Source organism: Alosa sapidissima, chromosome 13 (genome assembly GCF_018492685.1).
Source record: "Alosa sapidissima isolate fAloSap1 chromosome 13, fAloSap1.pri, whole genome shotgun sequence".
Classification (NCBI taxonomy): Eukaryota; Metazoa; Chordata; class Actinopteri; order Clupeiformes; family Clupeidae; genus Alosa; species Alosa sapidissima.
The window spans coordinates 33,501,676-33,515,968 of NC_055969.1; the positions used below are offsets into that span (position 1 = coordinate 33,501,676).

General features: G+C 49.9%; 1 protein-coding gene across 3 annotated transcripts in view; it reads left to right on the plus strand.

Annotated features, from left to right (window-relative positions):
- The window catches only part of LOC121679977 (cingulin-like protein 1), a 38,984-nt gene that overhangs the window by 12,344 nt on the left and 12,347 nt on the right, over positions 1-14,293 (plus strand). For 2 of the 3 annotated variants that reach the window (XM_042059084.1, XM_042059083.1), the window contains exons 3-13: positions 98-222; positions 4,900-5,017; positions 5,166-5,384; positions 9,700-10,260; positions 10,778-11,029; positions 11,333-11,431; positions 11,822-11,980; positions 12,349-12,441; positions 12,988-13,194; positions 13,463-13,567; positions 14,027-14,179. In XM_042059084.1, coding sequence (XP_041915018.1) covers positions 98-222; positions 4,900-5,017; positions 5,166-5,384; positions 9,700-10,260; positions 10,778-11,029; positions 11,333-11,431; positions 11,822-11,980; positions 12,349-12,441; positions 12,988-13,194; positions 13,463-13,567; positions 14,027-14,179 — 2,091 coding nt within the window. The remainder of the gene's footprint in view (positions 1-97; positions 223-4,899; positions 5,018-5,165; positions 5,385-9,699; positions 10,261-10,777; positions 11,030-11,332; positions 11,432-11,821; positions 11,981-12,348; positions 12,442-12,987; positions 13,195-13,462; positions 13,568-14,026; positions 14,180-14,293) is intronic. The other variant, XM_042059085.1, reaches the window with a different exon arrangement.

Here is a 14,293-nt window from a genome sequence, read left to right on the forward strand (position 1 = left end):
TGTGTGGGCCTGTATTAGTAATGGTCAGTGCGTGGCTCTGTGCTCCATTCCACTCTGAGCTCTGCTGACGGCTGCTGCTGCTGTTGTCTCCTGACAGGTCTGTGAAGAGAGCAACTGCGTCCGGGACATCAGGAAGCACGTGGAGCAGAGTCAGGAGCTGAGAGGCCACCTCACCGAGCTCCAGAGGAACACTGAGCAGGAGATCTCCTCCATCTCACAGCAGTAAGCACACAGCACAGCACAGCACAGCACACGCCACAGCTCCTACACACCTGGGACACAGCCAGGCTTGGTGTGGCTGTCTCAGATGACATATATTCTCTCTTCAAGTCAAATCAGTATGGCAAAGAGAACCGCTCTATGACTCTTACTGTTATGAGTGATATATAGATCAGACTCAGCAGCTATTAAATCCATGAAATCAGGTTTGGTCATTTCCCTAATCACCTCTTTCCGTCATGACTCATAATGAATTGCAACACGGCACATAATAATGGAGCATACGTGGGAGCTGGGGAGCAAACAGCAGCACACGACCACATGCGGTCTGAGTGCCCATGGAGACCCAGGTTCAATCCCAACCAGCGGTCACTTCCCGAGCTGACCCCATCTCTCACTCTCCTGTTTCGATTGTCCTGTCTGCATAAAGACTAAAAGCCCTCTAAAAGATGCACAAGCCACACAGTGCTGGACAGCCCTCGTGCTTCCAGTTCGGTAGTGTGATCGAGGGCTGCAAGCAAAGTGTTAGTGAATTGTTTTTCCAAAACATTCTGCTCTACATCTGCTATTGTGAATGGAACTAACAGTGCACATGCTTGCGTCTTCTGACACCAGCATGCTCTGTTTCAGTGCATGCAAATATGCAAGTAAATATGGTGTGTGTGTGTGTGTGTGTGCGTGTGCGTGTGCGTGTGTGTGTGTGTGTGTGTGTGTGTGTGCGTGCGTGTGTTTGTATGTGTGTGTGTGTATATTTGCATGGATGTGCGTGTGTCTGTGTTTGTGTGGGTTTTTTGGGCCGGGTCCTCCAAAGCTTTGTGTAAATAGGCAATATGTGTTGAGAAAAAGCACAGGATCTGGGTGCGGCCCTCTCGCAGACACAACCCGACTGACAAGCCTCTAGCACATCTGAGTGGCTGTAATGGTTTAAAGTGTTTCCTTTGCGTGTCACTCTCTCTCTCCTACAGCCAGAGAGGCTCGCCAGGGTACACCTGAGTCCAAAAGCAAGTTGAAGCACATCGTGCCTTACAGTCACAGATGACTGTATGAGGGTGTGGGCCGCTGTTCTGGTAAATCCCCACTGTTTTAGAAGAGGGACGCTGCCAGCTGCATCTCAGTGCCAACTGGCTCCCGCAGCCAGAGCCTGTATTGTGTCTTTGTGCGCTTGTGTGTATTGTGTTTGTCTGCGTGTGTTTGTGCGCTTGTGTGTATTGTGTTTGTCTGCGTGTGTTTGTGCGAACGGAGATGGAATCACAATTGTGTTGGAAATTCATTGATATTGGAATTGGGATTGTTGGACATTAAAAAAGCTATTTGTTTCTTCTGTAAGTGGCTATGTTACATCAGGGTGTGAATTGATCCTTGTCTAGTGTTCCTGTGTGTTATTTCGGGAAAACTGGATGTGTCCTGCACCACTTGCCCCATGGTTTCACTTTTATTACGTAACAGGAATAACAACAACAAAAAAAAAACAATTCTGTTGAAAGCCTTTGTTTGTAATGAAATGTGCCTCAGCCTGTCTTTGTCCTCCCCCCCAGAACTGCTAGCAGAGGGAAGATAGAAAGAGAAACCGCAGCGTTCACAGGCCACCCATCACAGGAACCCCCAAGTTCTCCCCACCCATTACAGGAACCCCCAAGTTCTCCCCACCCATTACAGGAACCCCCAAGTTCTCCCCACCCATTACAGGAAGCCCCAAGTTCTCCCCACCCATTACAGGAACCCCCAAGTTCTCCCTCCACACTCTCCCTAGCTAAACACCTCAGCACCTTCCCTCATAAACACACAGGGAAATGATCCGTCCTCTTAACAACACCATTAAAACACTCTGTTTCACTAGAGGCATGATCCTGAAATGCATAATGACAGACCCCCCCCCCCCCCCCCCCCCACACACACACACACACACACACACACACACACACACACACACACACACGCACACACTCACACTCACCTTGAAGTTTGTGCAGTTATCAGCCTCTAACCACCCTGCTCCTTGCAGATGTTGAATACTGATAGATGGTTTCCTTTTGATGCCAGTCCCAAGCAAGGAAACACACACACACACACACACACACACACACACACAGTGTATTGTATGTGGTGATGTGGTATCAATAAGTCATTAATTGTTGTATTATTCTGCGCTGGCATATGTGTGGCTGACACTTGCGCTGCGAGATCAGAGGGGCCGAGGCCTTCAGTGGTGCTGGGAGTGATGCTCGGCGACAGACTACAGTGCTGCTCGCACTAATCGACACAGGTCGTTTGTTAGAGCAGGCTGGAGCCAACTAGAACTACATCAAAGACTGGGACACTGAACTGAAGTGAAATGGGATGAAATAGTCATTTATTTTGTCATCTTTTTGTTTTGTGATCCCTTCATCACCTTCCAGATAACTGTTTTACTTTTCACTTTGGCTTATTGTGATCATTTTAAATTCATCATCAAAAGGATTAGAAAACAAATATCAGGGATCTTTAGGTGATTTTCAGACTGCTTATTGAGTGAGACAAGATACTTGGATTTATCATTTACTTTAGATACGTCACATCATTTGAATGCATGCTCTGCTTTAAGCCAGTTAACAGGCATGTCTGCGTTGTGCCATGTGCCTCACATCTCCAAGACTGGAGCTTGATCTCAACTGTGATTCTATGCGCTTGACCACTCACTGATGTTTAGTAGAGGTTTGTTGAAATTCTATACTGTACAGTATGTATGTTTGAGATCCAGCTGTCTGTCATTGTCTCAGTGATGTTCAGTATTTACACAGTAAATTCCCTACATGAGGATACAAACACACACACACACACACACACAGGGAGAGTGAGTGAGAGAGAGAGAGAGAAAGAGGCTGAGGTATGTAATATGTTGTTTTTAATCACTCTGTTTGTGGAGCTGACAGCTGGCCATCACAGAGGCAAGGAGCTGCGGGGGCCAACAGTAGCCTAAGCTCGCTGTGTTAGACCTCATATTCACACACGTCTACTGCAAGCTAATGAGGGGATGTGTGTGTGCTTGTGTGTGTGTGTGTGTGTGTGCATATGTTCTTGTGTCAGCGCACACATGTGTACATATGTGCTTTTGTGTGTGTGTGTGTGTGTGTGTGAGAGAGAGAGAGAGAGAGAGGGGTGGGGGGGAGGGGGGGCACAGACTGCGTTTTGCTTATCCCCTCAGCAGATGCCGGCAGATTTCACAGATTCTCTCAAATAAACATTACAGAGAGAAACACAGAGAAAGCAGAGCTGACAGACAGCTCCGTCTGAATTAGTTGCCTCTTTCACCTACAACAGTGTGTCCCTGAAAAGCCATCTCTGTCAGTTATCAGTCCACTGACATTAAGGGTTCTGTGTCCCCTCTCCTCTACTTCTTATTGCTAAACAAATTTCTCATAGATAGATAGATAGATATATACTTTATTGATCCCTAAGGGGAAATTCAAAGGTCTCAGTAGCATACAGACATCACACACAACATGCACTTATCATGCAGTTATTATAGTTTACATTTTTGTCAATTAAGAATTAGGTGACATTTAAACTTTATCTCATTAGCAGTAAAGCTATAGCATGAGCTGCCTTTGCGTCTGAGCCTGGTGTTTTAAGCACCTTTCTCTGCTCCAGGTGCAGTTACAGGAGAGGAGTGTAATAAGTGTTGTGGGGCCCCGTTCTGTTTTAATCCATCTCTTTCACATGTGTATTAATGGCAAAAGACAACACTCTAATCTGGAGAGGGAATAACCAGTATGTCTGCTATTGTGCAGTGTTTTCACAGCTAAGTCTCATTCTCACACATTCCGTTCCTTGGCAGCTCTTAGAGAGGCACAGCAGACCGCGTGCGTGCGTGGGTCGTGGGAGAATGTAAAGAGGACCTGGGTGAGGGCTGCAGGAGCAGGCCGCAGCAGCGCCTCCACGGTGGGAGAGCATGTTGTCAGCACGGCCCGCTGTGCACTGCTACTGGGGGAAGCTGATAGGGAGCCTGCTGGCCCTGCTGCCGTCAACAGGCAGGTGGAGGGAGCACCGGTTGCAGCAGATGTGCACCAGGGCCAGCTGCAGCTGCAGCCAGCCAGGGAGAGGGCGTCTGGGAGAGGGACAGGGGGTCTGGGAGAGGGACAGGGGGTCTGGGAGAGGGAGAGGGGGTCTGGGAGAGGGTGAGCAAGTAGCTTAGCATCTCTGCTAAAGCACACATATGTTGGCTAGCTGTGTAGGTGCTGTTACAATAAGACACCATAGTGAAAGAAGGCCATGGAGATAGTGCAGGTAATAGATCCCACACAGATAGTGAAGACAATAGTTTTAAGCCCATTTTGAATAGGGGTGATTCTTTTTTTTACAGATTTTAGGTTGTTGAATGAATTAAATGAATTTTGAACTTCAATATGTTAAAGACTAGGCTGTCCTCTCCCAACATTTACCTTTTTGTCCCTTATGAATCCATTGCCTGCAAATAGATGGATCTGTCTGTCACTTTTGTAAAGCCTCCTTTCTTCTCTTCTGGTTTCATGATGAAGGCATATCTCCCTCTAGTGGCTACTAACCATCCAAGCACCCAGGAGTTCTGTGGAGAGCTATTTGTATTGTGCACTGTGTCTGAATACAGCTGCATTTTACATGAAACGTATGGAACTAAAATCTTGATAATAACTGAAGAAACGGCTCTTTTCCTTTCCGTTGCAGGCTTGGGTCTGTTGCTCTCGAGAGTGAGCTCCTGAGCTGTGAGTTAGCTGATCTCGAGAGGCAGCATCTAGAGGTGCAGGCTGCCCTACAGAGGAGCCAGGACTCAGACACCAGAGCCGTAAGCAGCTTTACCGCAGCCCCTATTAGAGACTGGGCCCAACTCAAGCCAGGGCAATTGAGCTTCTAGTGTGTATTTAAACTGTCAACTAATGTCAATCATTCATGTGTGTGTGTGTGTGTGTGTGTGTGTGTGTGTGTGTGCACAGACTTTACTGCAGCAGAGGTGTGAGCTGCAGATTTGTATAGCCGGCCGGGCAGCGCAGAGAGAGCGTGTGTGTTTTCGGGAGCAGGCCCTTCGATCCCTGCAAGGCATTCTGAGCGCAGACGTCCACAGGTACCAGCAGGAGGCCCAGAAACTTCACCTGCTCAGCCACAGAGCCATCCGTAGCATGCCAGGAGAGAGCCAGCACCAACTGGACCACATGGTAAACATGCACGGGCCCTCGCCTGCCTATTTCATCATCCCACATTTACACTGTGTTAATGTCTCTCTCAGCCTTGTATACAAACATACAGTCCTATTATATTATTACCGGTATATAGACTGTTATGTTATCAAATGTTGTCTTCCAGAATTTTTGAAATTATTGAATTCCTCAAATACCTGGATTTTGTTATTGATTTTATAGAAAAATGCTTTTAGTTTATGACTTTTAGAAAATATGTTATTCACAAATAATATTGGGCATAAAATATGAGTCCTTTTGTGTCATCTACAAAAACACACACACACACACACATGTACACATGCTCACCAACACAACAGCCAGAAGCTCTCAGAATGAGGCCCATCCCATCTCGCTGGTGGAGAGGCTGGCTCCAGATGTTGGTGCGTGTGTGGATGTATGGAGTGGGCTCTATGGAACATCTGTCCACTCACCTGTCCTCCTCGGCGAGCCCGCTCTCCTCGGCGCACCGGTGGGGACTGATTCTAATCGAACACACTCGCTTTGAAGCCTCCTTAACACATCAAAACGGCCTCCGACGCACTCCACGCTCGCACAACATGCTGTAGGTGCCATTCCCTTTGTCGGATGTCTTAGGTGTGTGTGTGCTGTGCACTACCACTCGCTTTCCCCTTCTTTTTGAAATCACAGAAGGTGTCAGTTCTCCTACGGAGTTCTGTGACAGATCTGATGAAGGCAATGGAGCGTGTGCTCGCCTTGATAAGAGAAACACCCGTGTGATATGAACGAGAGGCAGGAGCGCCCATCAAAGGCATGACTGGAAACCACTTTAATTATCCTACATTTTTTGTGCACCGCGTACACCTCTGGTGTCCATGTGTGTCTTAATGCGTCGCAGCATATAGACTATTCGATTAAAGAGCTTTTTTTTTCACAGTTTGTTTATCTAATTGCATCTTTTCATAGTGGCCTACTTAGCATGTGAATAAGCTCCGTCACATGATTATTGGCCTGGTACTCCGACATGCATGGGTGGCACTGCAGACGCTGTCAGGCACGCGGCGCACATATGTTTTTATTATTAAGCTCTAAAGGATGAAGAGCAGGAGCTTTCAGATTAGCAGCGATTCATAAACATGCACAGTATGCAGATACTCTCACACAATGCCAGAATGTTCTCAGGATCGCAGCAGAATTGGGTCAGTCAACATTTCTCATGCAGCACCATATGTCACTGCACAGAGCCTCCAAGGAATATAGGCTGTCCTTGCCATCATACCTTCACTCACTCTCTCTCTCTCTCTCTCTCTTTCTCTCACTCACTCACTCACTCTTACTCTGACTCTTTCTTTCATCCCCCCCTTTTTTTCTTTTTTTCTCTGTCTCTGTCTTGTCTCTATCTCTCTCTCTCTCTCTGTCTCTCTCACTCACTCTCTCTCTCTTTCTCTCTCCTTCTCTCACTCACTCTTACTTACTCTGACTCTCTCTTTCTTTCATCCCCCCCTTTTTTCTCTGTCTGTCTTGTCTCTCTCTCTCTCCTTCTCTCTCTCTCTCTCTCTCTCTCTCTCTCTCTCTCTCTCTCTCTCTCTCTCTCTCTCTCTCTCTTCCTCCCTCTCCCTCCCTCAGTAGCTCATGCTCTTGCTCTCATTACTCCCCTTGCTCTTCACATTGGGCATACAGGGCTGCCGTTGGGTCTGAATGCCAGCAGACTGTGCTGAAATGGCCTGTGGGTGGGCTGGGCTGCGATAGTTAGACTGTTGGAGTGGTTGCCGTGGGAATGAGACAGATGTACGGTGCTGTCTGTACCCATTAGAGCTTTCAGCCAGCCAGTCCGTCAGGCAGCAGCACCGAGCCGGGGGCCAGGGGGCCAGGGGGCCTCCTCAGCCTGCTCAGCCTGCGCAGGGAGGCCATGTTGGGAGAGCAGGAGGGGGTGGGGTGGGGTGGGGTGGGGGTGGGGTAACATGGTGTAGAGGGATGGCAAACTGTCCCTACTATTGCAGCGTCTGGGGTCAGCTTAATCTGTTCTCACGCCTCTAAACCTCCACCACATGTAACACACACACATGTACATGCATTCAAACACACACACACACACACACACATACACACACACACAGACACACACACACACATACACATACACATACACATACACATACACATACACACACACATACACACACACACACACACACACACACACACATACACATACACACATACACACACACACACACACACACACACACACACACACACACACATACATACACACACACACACACACACACATACACACACACACACACACTCCACACACCATGTATCCACACATCACTATACACCACAATACGTTAATTCACACTCAAATTCACACATAACGTTACAAACTCTCTGTCATAGACATTACAATAAAAACATCATTAAACACACAAGCCATACACTTTTACATGAACAATCACACACACTTCCATAGACACACGCAAAAAGCTATTCACACACTCTCCAACATTTCACTGGTGCCCCCCCCAGCCCCCAGCACAACTCCAACTGCTTTGGCATGCTACACAGACGCGGTTGGTATGGCAACTGTCTAGCAACATCACAACAGGCTTTGTGTAGACTTGCGCTAGAGTCTCAGGATTACGAAAGAGAGGGAACGTATGTATGTATGTATGTATGTATGCCCGCACGCCGAGCGTATGCAAATCTTCTCACGCTTATTGTTCCCACAAATGATTGAGCACATACATGTGCATAGGGCTGAATGAGGCAATTTCTTACAGCAGGAGATCAAGCCCCAGTAACAAACTCATATGCATAGAGGCCTTTTGTTCTCCTCCCTGCCATCCCACACACTACTGGAGTGTCAGTCAGCAGCGCGTCTGTCAAACACAGTGGCCGGCTGTCAGAGACGAGGCAGAACCCCGGTCACATGACCTCTAGTTTGGGAGGGCATAATTACTCTGACGAGGAGATTAAGTGATAATCCCCTGATGGTCTTTAAACCCGGGGAGCGATTTGCCAGAGGAGCCAATGGCAGGGAGTGGTCCACGCTGCTCCCCAGCCTCTGGCACACCATCCCTGGGGAAGAGTGACAGGCAAGCACCAGGATTAAGGCCTGCCTGTGCTTCCCTAAAAACAAGCCCTGGTCCCGGGCCAACACATTTATATAGTGCACATTAGCATAATGAAGCTGTTTGATGGTTAATTGAGGTTTCTCACACGGAGAATTAATCTTGTCTTTTTTTTGGTCACTGACTTATTTTCATTACAATTCTAATGTCTGTGTGTGTGTGTGTGTGTGTGTGTGTGTGTGTGTGTGTGTGTAGGTGTATGTGTGTGTAGGTGTGCACAGGGGAGTTCCAGAGGAAGGGTGATTATTCTGTAGATAAATGTGCAGCTGTTGAGGCAGCTCTGTGGGGATTTGTCCCAGAAGAGACACTGCTCCTCTCAAACTTGCTCCTCTCCTCGTCTGAGAGTGTAGCTTTGAGCTTCCCCTCACAGATTTCCGTTAAGGGCCTCCATACATTACCCATTCACTTCATTAAACAACCCCAAAGAGAGAGTGACAGAGACACAGAGAGAGCGCGATGGGCATGTGTTGCTCCTTGAGCCCTCCGATTCCACTCCCCTCTGCGCCGGTGAAGCATGTGATGGTATAATTACATTTCACTGACACTAACACATCAGCCGCATTCTTCCACATGAGTGTTCCTGCTCCATCTGTTGCTCCAAGTCTTTGGTGACTAGTTAAGTTATGTTTTTTAGTTAGTGTGTGTGTAAGTTATGCGCCATCAATATGGTCTTCAATACTTCAGTACCAGAGAACTGATACTAGTGTGTGTGATGATATGAGTGTCAGTAACATACTGTATCTACTTGCAGTTTTACAGTTTTAAACTACAGGTGTCAGTTCTGTCATGAGATTCTCCCTAAAAGCCTTGCTTAGATGTTTAACCACCTCAACGCCTGTCACAATGTCTTCTCTTTACTTCTCAATTTCAACATGGCTGACATGAACCAGTGATCCTATTTCTTAACAGCAGTGTGTGATGTGAGGAAACACTACCGTTTCAGAGTTCCAAGCTTTGGCTTTTTGGAGTCTGAGTCACTTGTGATTTATTTCATTGTGTAAAATCAGGGAAAGGGCAAACATGTCTCTTAGCATTAAGAATGCTGTCCTCCTCCTTCTCCTCCTCCTCCTCGGTGAGTGAGGGGGATCAGCAGAGGAGAGTGGCGTCCGACAGGCTGGACTGTGGAGGAAAGAGCAGAGGCAGTCCCCTGGGTCCCGCTGCTCTTTAGCTCACATCCCAGATCCTCTCTCTCCCAGGACAGCCTCTACGCACGCAACAGGATAGCCCCAGCGCTCCGCTCAGAGCCGCTCACCAATGGACACGCAGCCACGGCCACTAAAGCAGGGTCTCGAGGGTCGTCTGGCAGCCTGGATGACGAGGACCGGAGGTGGAGGGCGAGCAGGCAGGCCACCTCCTCCAAAGGCACCAGTTTGACTCGCTCCGGGAGCGTGAAGGACCTGATCTCCAAGTTCTCTGTGCAAGAAAGCCCCGTATCCCTTTTGGAAGCGTTCCCCGGCGCGGCCCCTCTGAGTGGCAAGGCCCCTGTGCTAGAGCCCCCGAGCAGAGCAGTGCCGGAGGGAGCCAGCGGAGCCACAGAGCTCAGCAGACCTGCTGCTGCAGAGGGCCAGGGAGGGAAGGGAGGGTCCGTGCCCCCCCTGCCCACTGCGCCCCTCGTGCCCCCCCTGCCCACCGCGCCCCTCGTGCCCCCCGTGGCGCTGACGGTGACTCCCCCCGCTGAGGGATCCCCTCACACGGACAAGCAAAGCGTGACAACAGCCACCTCCTGCGGGGCTCCGGCAGACAGTGGGACAAAGGTGGTAAGTGTGAAATGCCACACTGACCTTCAGCCCCAATCTCCACATGGACCCGCATGGCTGGTCTGCATGATCTGTGAGCACACACTCTCTAATCGCCACCCAATCTCACGTCACTGATTACTAATCCACTGTGTAGCCCAGACAGGCCTGTGTGAATCAGCACAGTGTTAATGACCTTGGATGACACGACTTCTCCGCATGCACCCTTGTATGTGATTCACTTGATTGTTGCGTGTGATTCCCTTTGCACTTGATCCTCTCCCTCTGCTGCTGCGGATGTGAGGCTCTTTGCATGGCTGCTTGCACATGACAGCACCCCGTCTCCCAGGCGAGTGGAGCATACGGTGGCATGAAAGCCTCCTGTGTTGCCGGGCCCAGCCCATTGATTCCCCCCCCCCTCTCTCTCTCTCTCTCTCTCTCTCTCTCTCTCTCTCTCTCTCTTCCTCCCTCTCTGCCTGTTTTGGCCGCCATTCCCGACTAACACGCGTCTTCTTTCATGTGCGTCTGCTTCCTGTAGGAATCCAGCTTTGATTTCAACAAGCAGCCCGAGAGCCCCTCGTCCATGGAGGATGAGGCGGCGCCCAGCGTCAAGCCCAACCAGAACCCCAAGTACCAGCTGCGCGTGAGCGGCGACGCCCTGGGGAACGGCACCAGAGATCCAGGCGGGCTGGCGAGGGAGAACGGGCCCAGAGCGGGCAGCCACTTGGAGGGAGGCAGCTACCACGGCTCCATGGAGTCACTGCCCTCCTGGGACATCGGGCCGGACCGGGTGAGTGAGCCAGACTAGACTGCCAGGGGAGGGACGGCACACTGTGATCACTGTGTGTGTGTGTGTGTGTGTGTGTGTGTGTGTGTGTGTGTGTGTGAGGGGGGGGGGGTTATATGTATATCGTGCATCTGGTTGAAGATCAGAGGGGCATGAGGAATAGCATCCAGTAAACATTACTAGCACATTACACACATTAAAGCCCAGTGAGATTGGGCCATATGTTGATCAGCTGAGGGGCTGCAGGCTGCTGGTGTCTGTGGGATGAACCTGGTGAGACAACGCGTGGCTTCCATATCTCCACAGGTGCCCGGCTTTGAGAGCCCCCCTCCCCGTGTGTTCAACAGCCCCTACACCTCATCTCTGGACGCCTTCAAACCCATCCACAGAGTGTCTGAATATAAGGTACCACCCCCCCTACACACACACACACACACACACACACACACACACACACACACACACACATACACACATACACACATATACACCCAGTCATATACACACCTTAGTGCTGTCCCCTGTGTGGGCCCTTGCCTGTTGGGTGCCAAGCAGGGATCCTGGAGAGATATGTTACACTAGGCCCTCCGACAGTGGAGGGGCACCTGTTGGAACAGAGATGTCAATCACAGCTTTTAGTCTGATGCTTTAATTAGCTAATTCAACCTACCTCCCCTATTATGGATTCCTCTGGTTGAATTAGCTAATTTAGCATATTAGCTAAATGATATCAAGACATTTGGTAGACCTTTTGAGCTGTACCATTTCCTAACCACATGGTTGGCTTTATATTAGGTCCAGGAAGGGCTGTCCACTGTCCCCTCCGACTACAACATCTTTGGGCTGAATGGTCATAGCACCAGCCCTCTGATGCACAGGAAGATGCACTCCGCCCCTCGTACACGATACACCGCTACCTTCGACACCCTCTCCAGATCGAGACGGGAGAGGGAGGTAAGATATTGCATGCAACTTGAATTATATCATTGGAATGAATGAATTTCCCCTTGGGGATCAATAAAGTATCTATCTATCTATCTATCTATCTATCTATAGATAGTATTGCTAGGAAACAGAGAGTTGCTCATGTGGGTTGATAGTTCGATTTTGTTCTTTTATATCCACTAAAAAAAACTCTATTGTTCTTACAATGTTTTTAGTATGGGATATTAAAGGTGATTTAAGTTGTATTGTAGGATATATTCACACAGCATTTAACAGCTGTCTGTTGAACATATCAGTGAAGATGACAAGATTATGACGGCAGTAAAGAAACACAAGTACCATAACACATCTCTGGCTGTCTTCTTTCCTTCTTGCAGGGCATCACCAACCATGTGCCTCTGCGGGTGGGCACGCGGGACAAGCGGGACTTCATCGAGGAGCTGACCAAACAGCTGGAGGATGTCCAGAGGGTAGGTCTAGCCTCAGTGGCACTCCAGAGTGCAGGTCTAGCCTCAGTGGCACTCCAGAGTGCAGGTGTAGCCTCAGTGGCACTCCAGAGTGTAGGTCTAGCCTCAGTGGCACAGTGTGACATAAGAATGTCAGGGAATATCTATGCTGTGGACATTACCATCATCTCAAAATGCATCTGCTTTGAACTTTTTGAATTTTGACTGAATAATGCCCCCCCCCTCCCCTACCTGTCCTCCTCTCTCCACCTACCTCCCCTCACCTGCCTACCTCCCCATTTACCTGCCTCCTCCCCTCACCTGCCTACCTCCCCTCACCTGCCTCCCTCCCCTCACCTGCCTCCCTCCCCTCACCTGCCTCCCTCCCCTCACCTGCCTACCTCCCCTCACCTGCCTCCCTCCCCTCACCTGCCTACCTCCCCTCACCTGCCTACCTCCCCATTTACCTGCCTCCTCCCCTCACCTGCCTACCTCCCCATTTACCTGCCTCCTCCCCTCACCTGCCTACCTCCCCTCACCTGCCTCCCTCCCCTCACCTGCCCTCTGCAGAGGAACCAGTTCCTGGAGGCCGAGAGCATCGAGTTGGATAAGGAGCGCAATCAGATCCGCTTTGAGATGCGGGCGCTGCTGGTGGCCAAAGAGGACCTGGTGTGCCACAACGCCAAGCTCCAGCTGGACATGAAGGCCATGAGGGAGAGGATGGTGGAGGTGGAGTCCAACCACAACGTCATGGCGGAGCGCTTCAGACAGATGGAGGTGAGACACAGCCTTGTGTGACTCCAGCAAGGTTCTAGAACCGTAGCTTCATATCAGACTGACAAAGTACAGCCCATTGTAGTGTCTTAACATTGGGATTAGGATGTTCTCCAACAAACTGAGTTTTACTGTAACCAAAGCAAGCATGGGGACTTCATTTCGATGGCGGGCAAAGTCTGTCAGTAGGCAAAGTTGTCTTGCATGAACTATATGGGAACTGGGAAGCTAAGCTTTGTTGTGTTGCGTGTGTTTGTGTTTGCCTTGCCAGGGCGAGCTGAAGGAAGCCAGAGAGGTGATGATCGAGGCCAACAACCAGGAGTACGCCTTCAACTTCCTCCAGCAGTCCCTCAAGAACAAGATTCAGGATGCTGAGGTACAGTAAAGCTCCAACATCATCAACTCTGTGCCTCACACCAACAGAGCTTTTTTGTAAACATCAGTAATATCTACAGTGGTGTCCAGTTGTGTTAACTAGCATGTGTCTGTGTGTGTGTGTGTGTGTGTGTGTGTGTGTGTGTGTGTGTGTGTGTGTGTGTGTGTGTGTGTTTGTGTATGTGTGTGCGTGTGTCTGTGCGTGCGTGCGTGTGTGTCTGTGTGTGCGTGTGTCTGTGCGTGCGTGCGTGCGTGTGTGTGTGTGCGTGTGTGTGCGTGTGTGTGTGTCTGTGTCTGTGTCTGTGTATGTGCATGCGTGTGTGTGTGTGTCTGTGTCCGTGTCTGTGTGCGTGCGCGTGCGTGTGTGTGTGTGTGTGTGTGTGCGTGCGTTTGTGTGTGTGTGTGTGTGTGTGCGTGCGTGCGTGCGTGCGTGCGTGCGTGCGTGCGTGCGTGTGTGCAGGAAGCCCTGGAGAAGCAGACACTGCATGCCCAGGCGCTCTCAGAGAAGCTGTGGCAGGCCGAGCGTCGGCTGGAGGAGCTGGAGGTGGACACAGAGAGCCGGGGCAAGAAGAACTCCGAGCTCAACAGCACCGTGCTGCGCCTGGAGGCTGAGGTACACACACACACACACACACACACACACACAGACACAAATGTTCAACCCACAGTTTTTTTTGAAACCGGTAAATGTTTTTATCGGTCAGGCCTTGCGTCCACATGAGGCCAG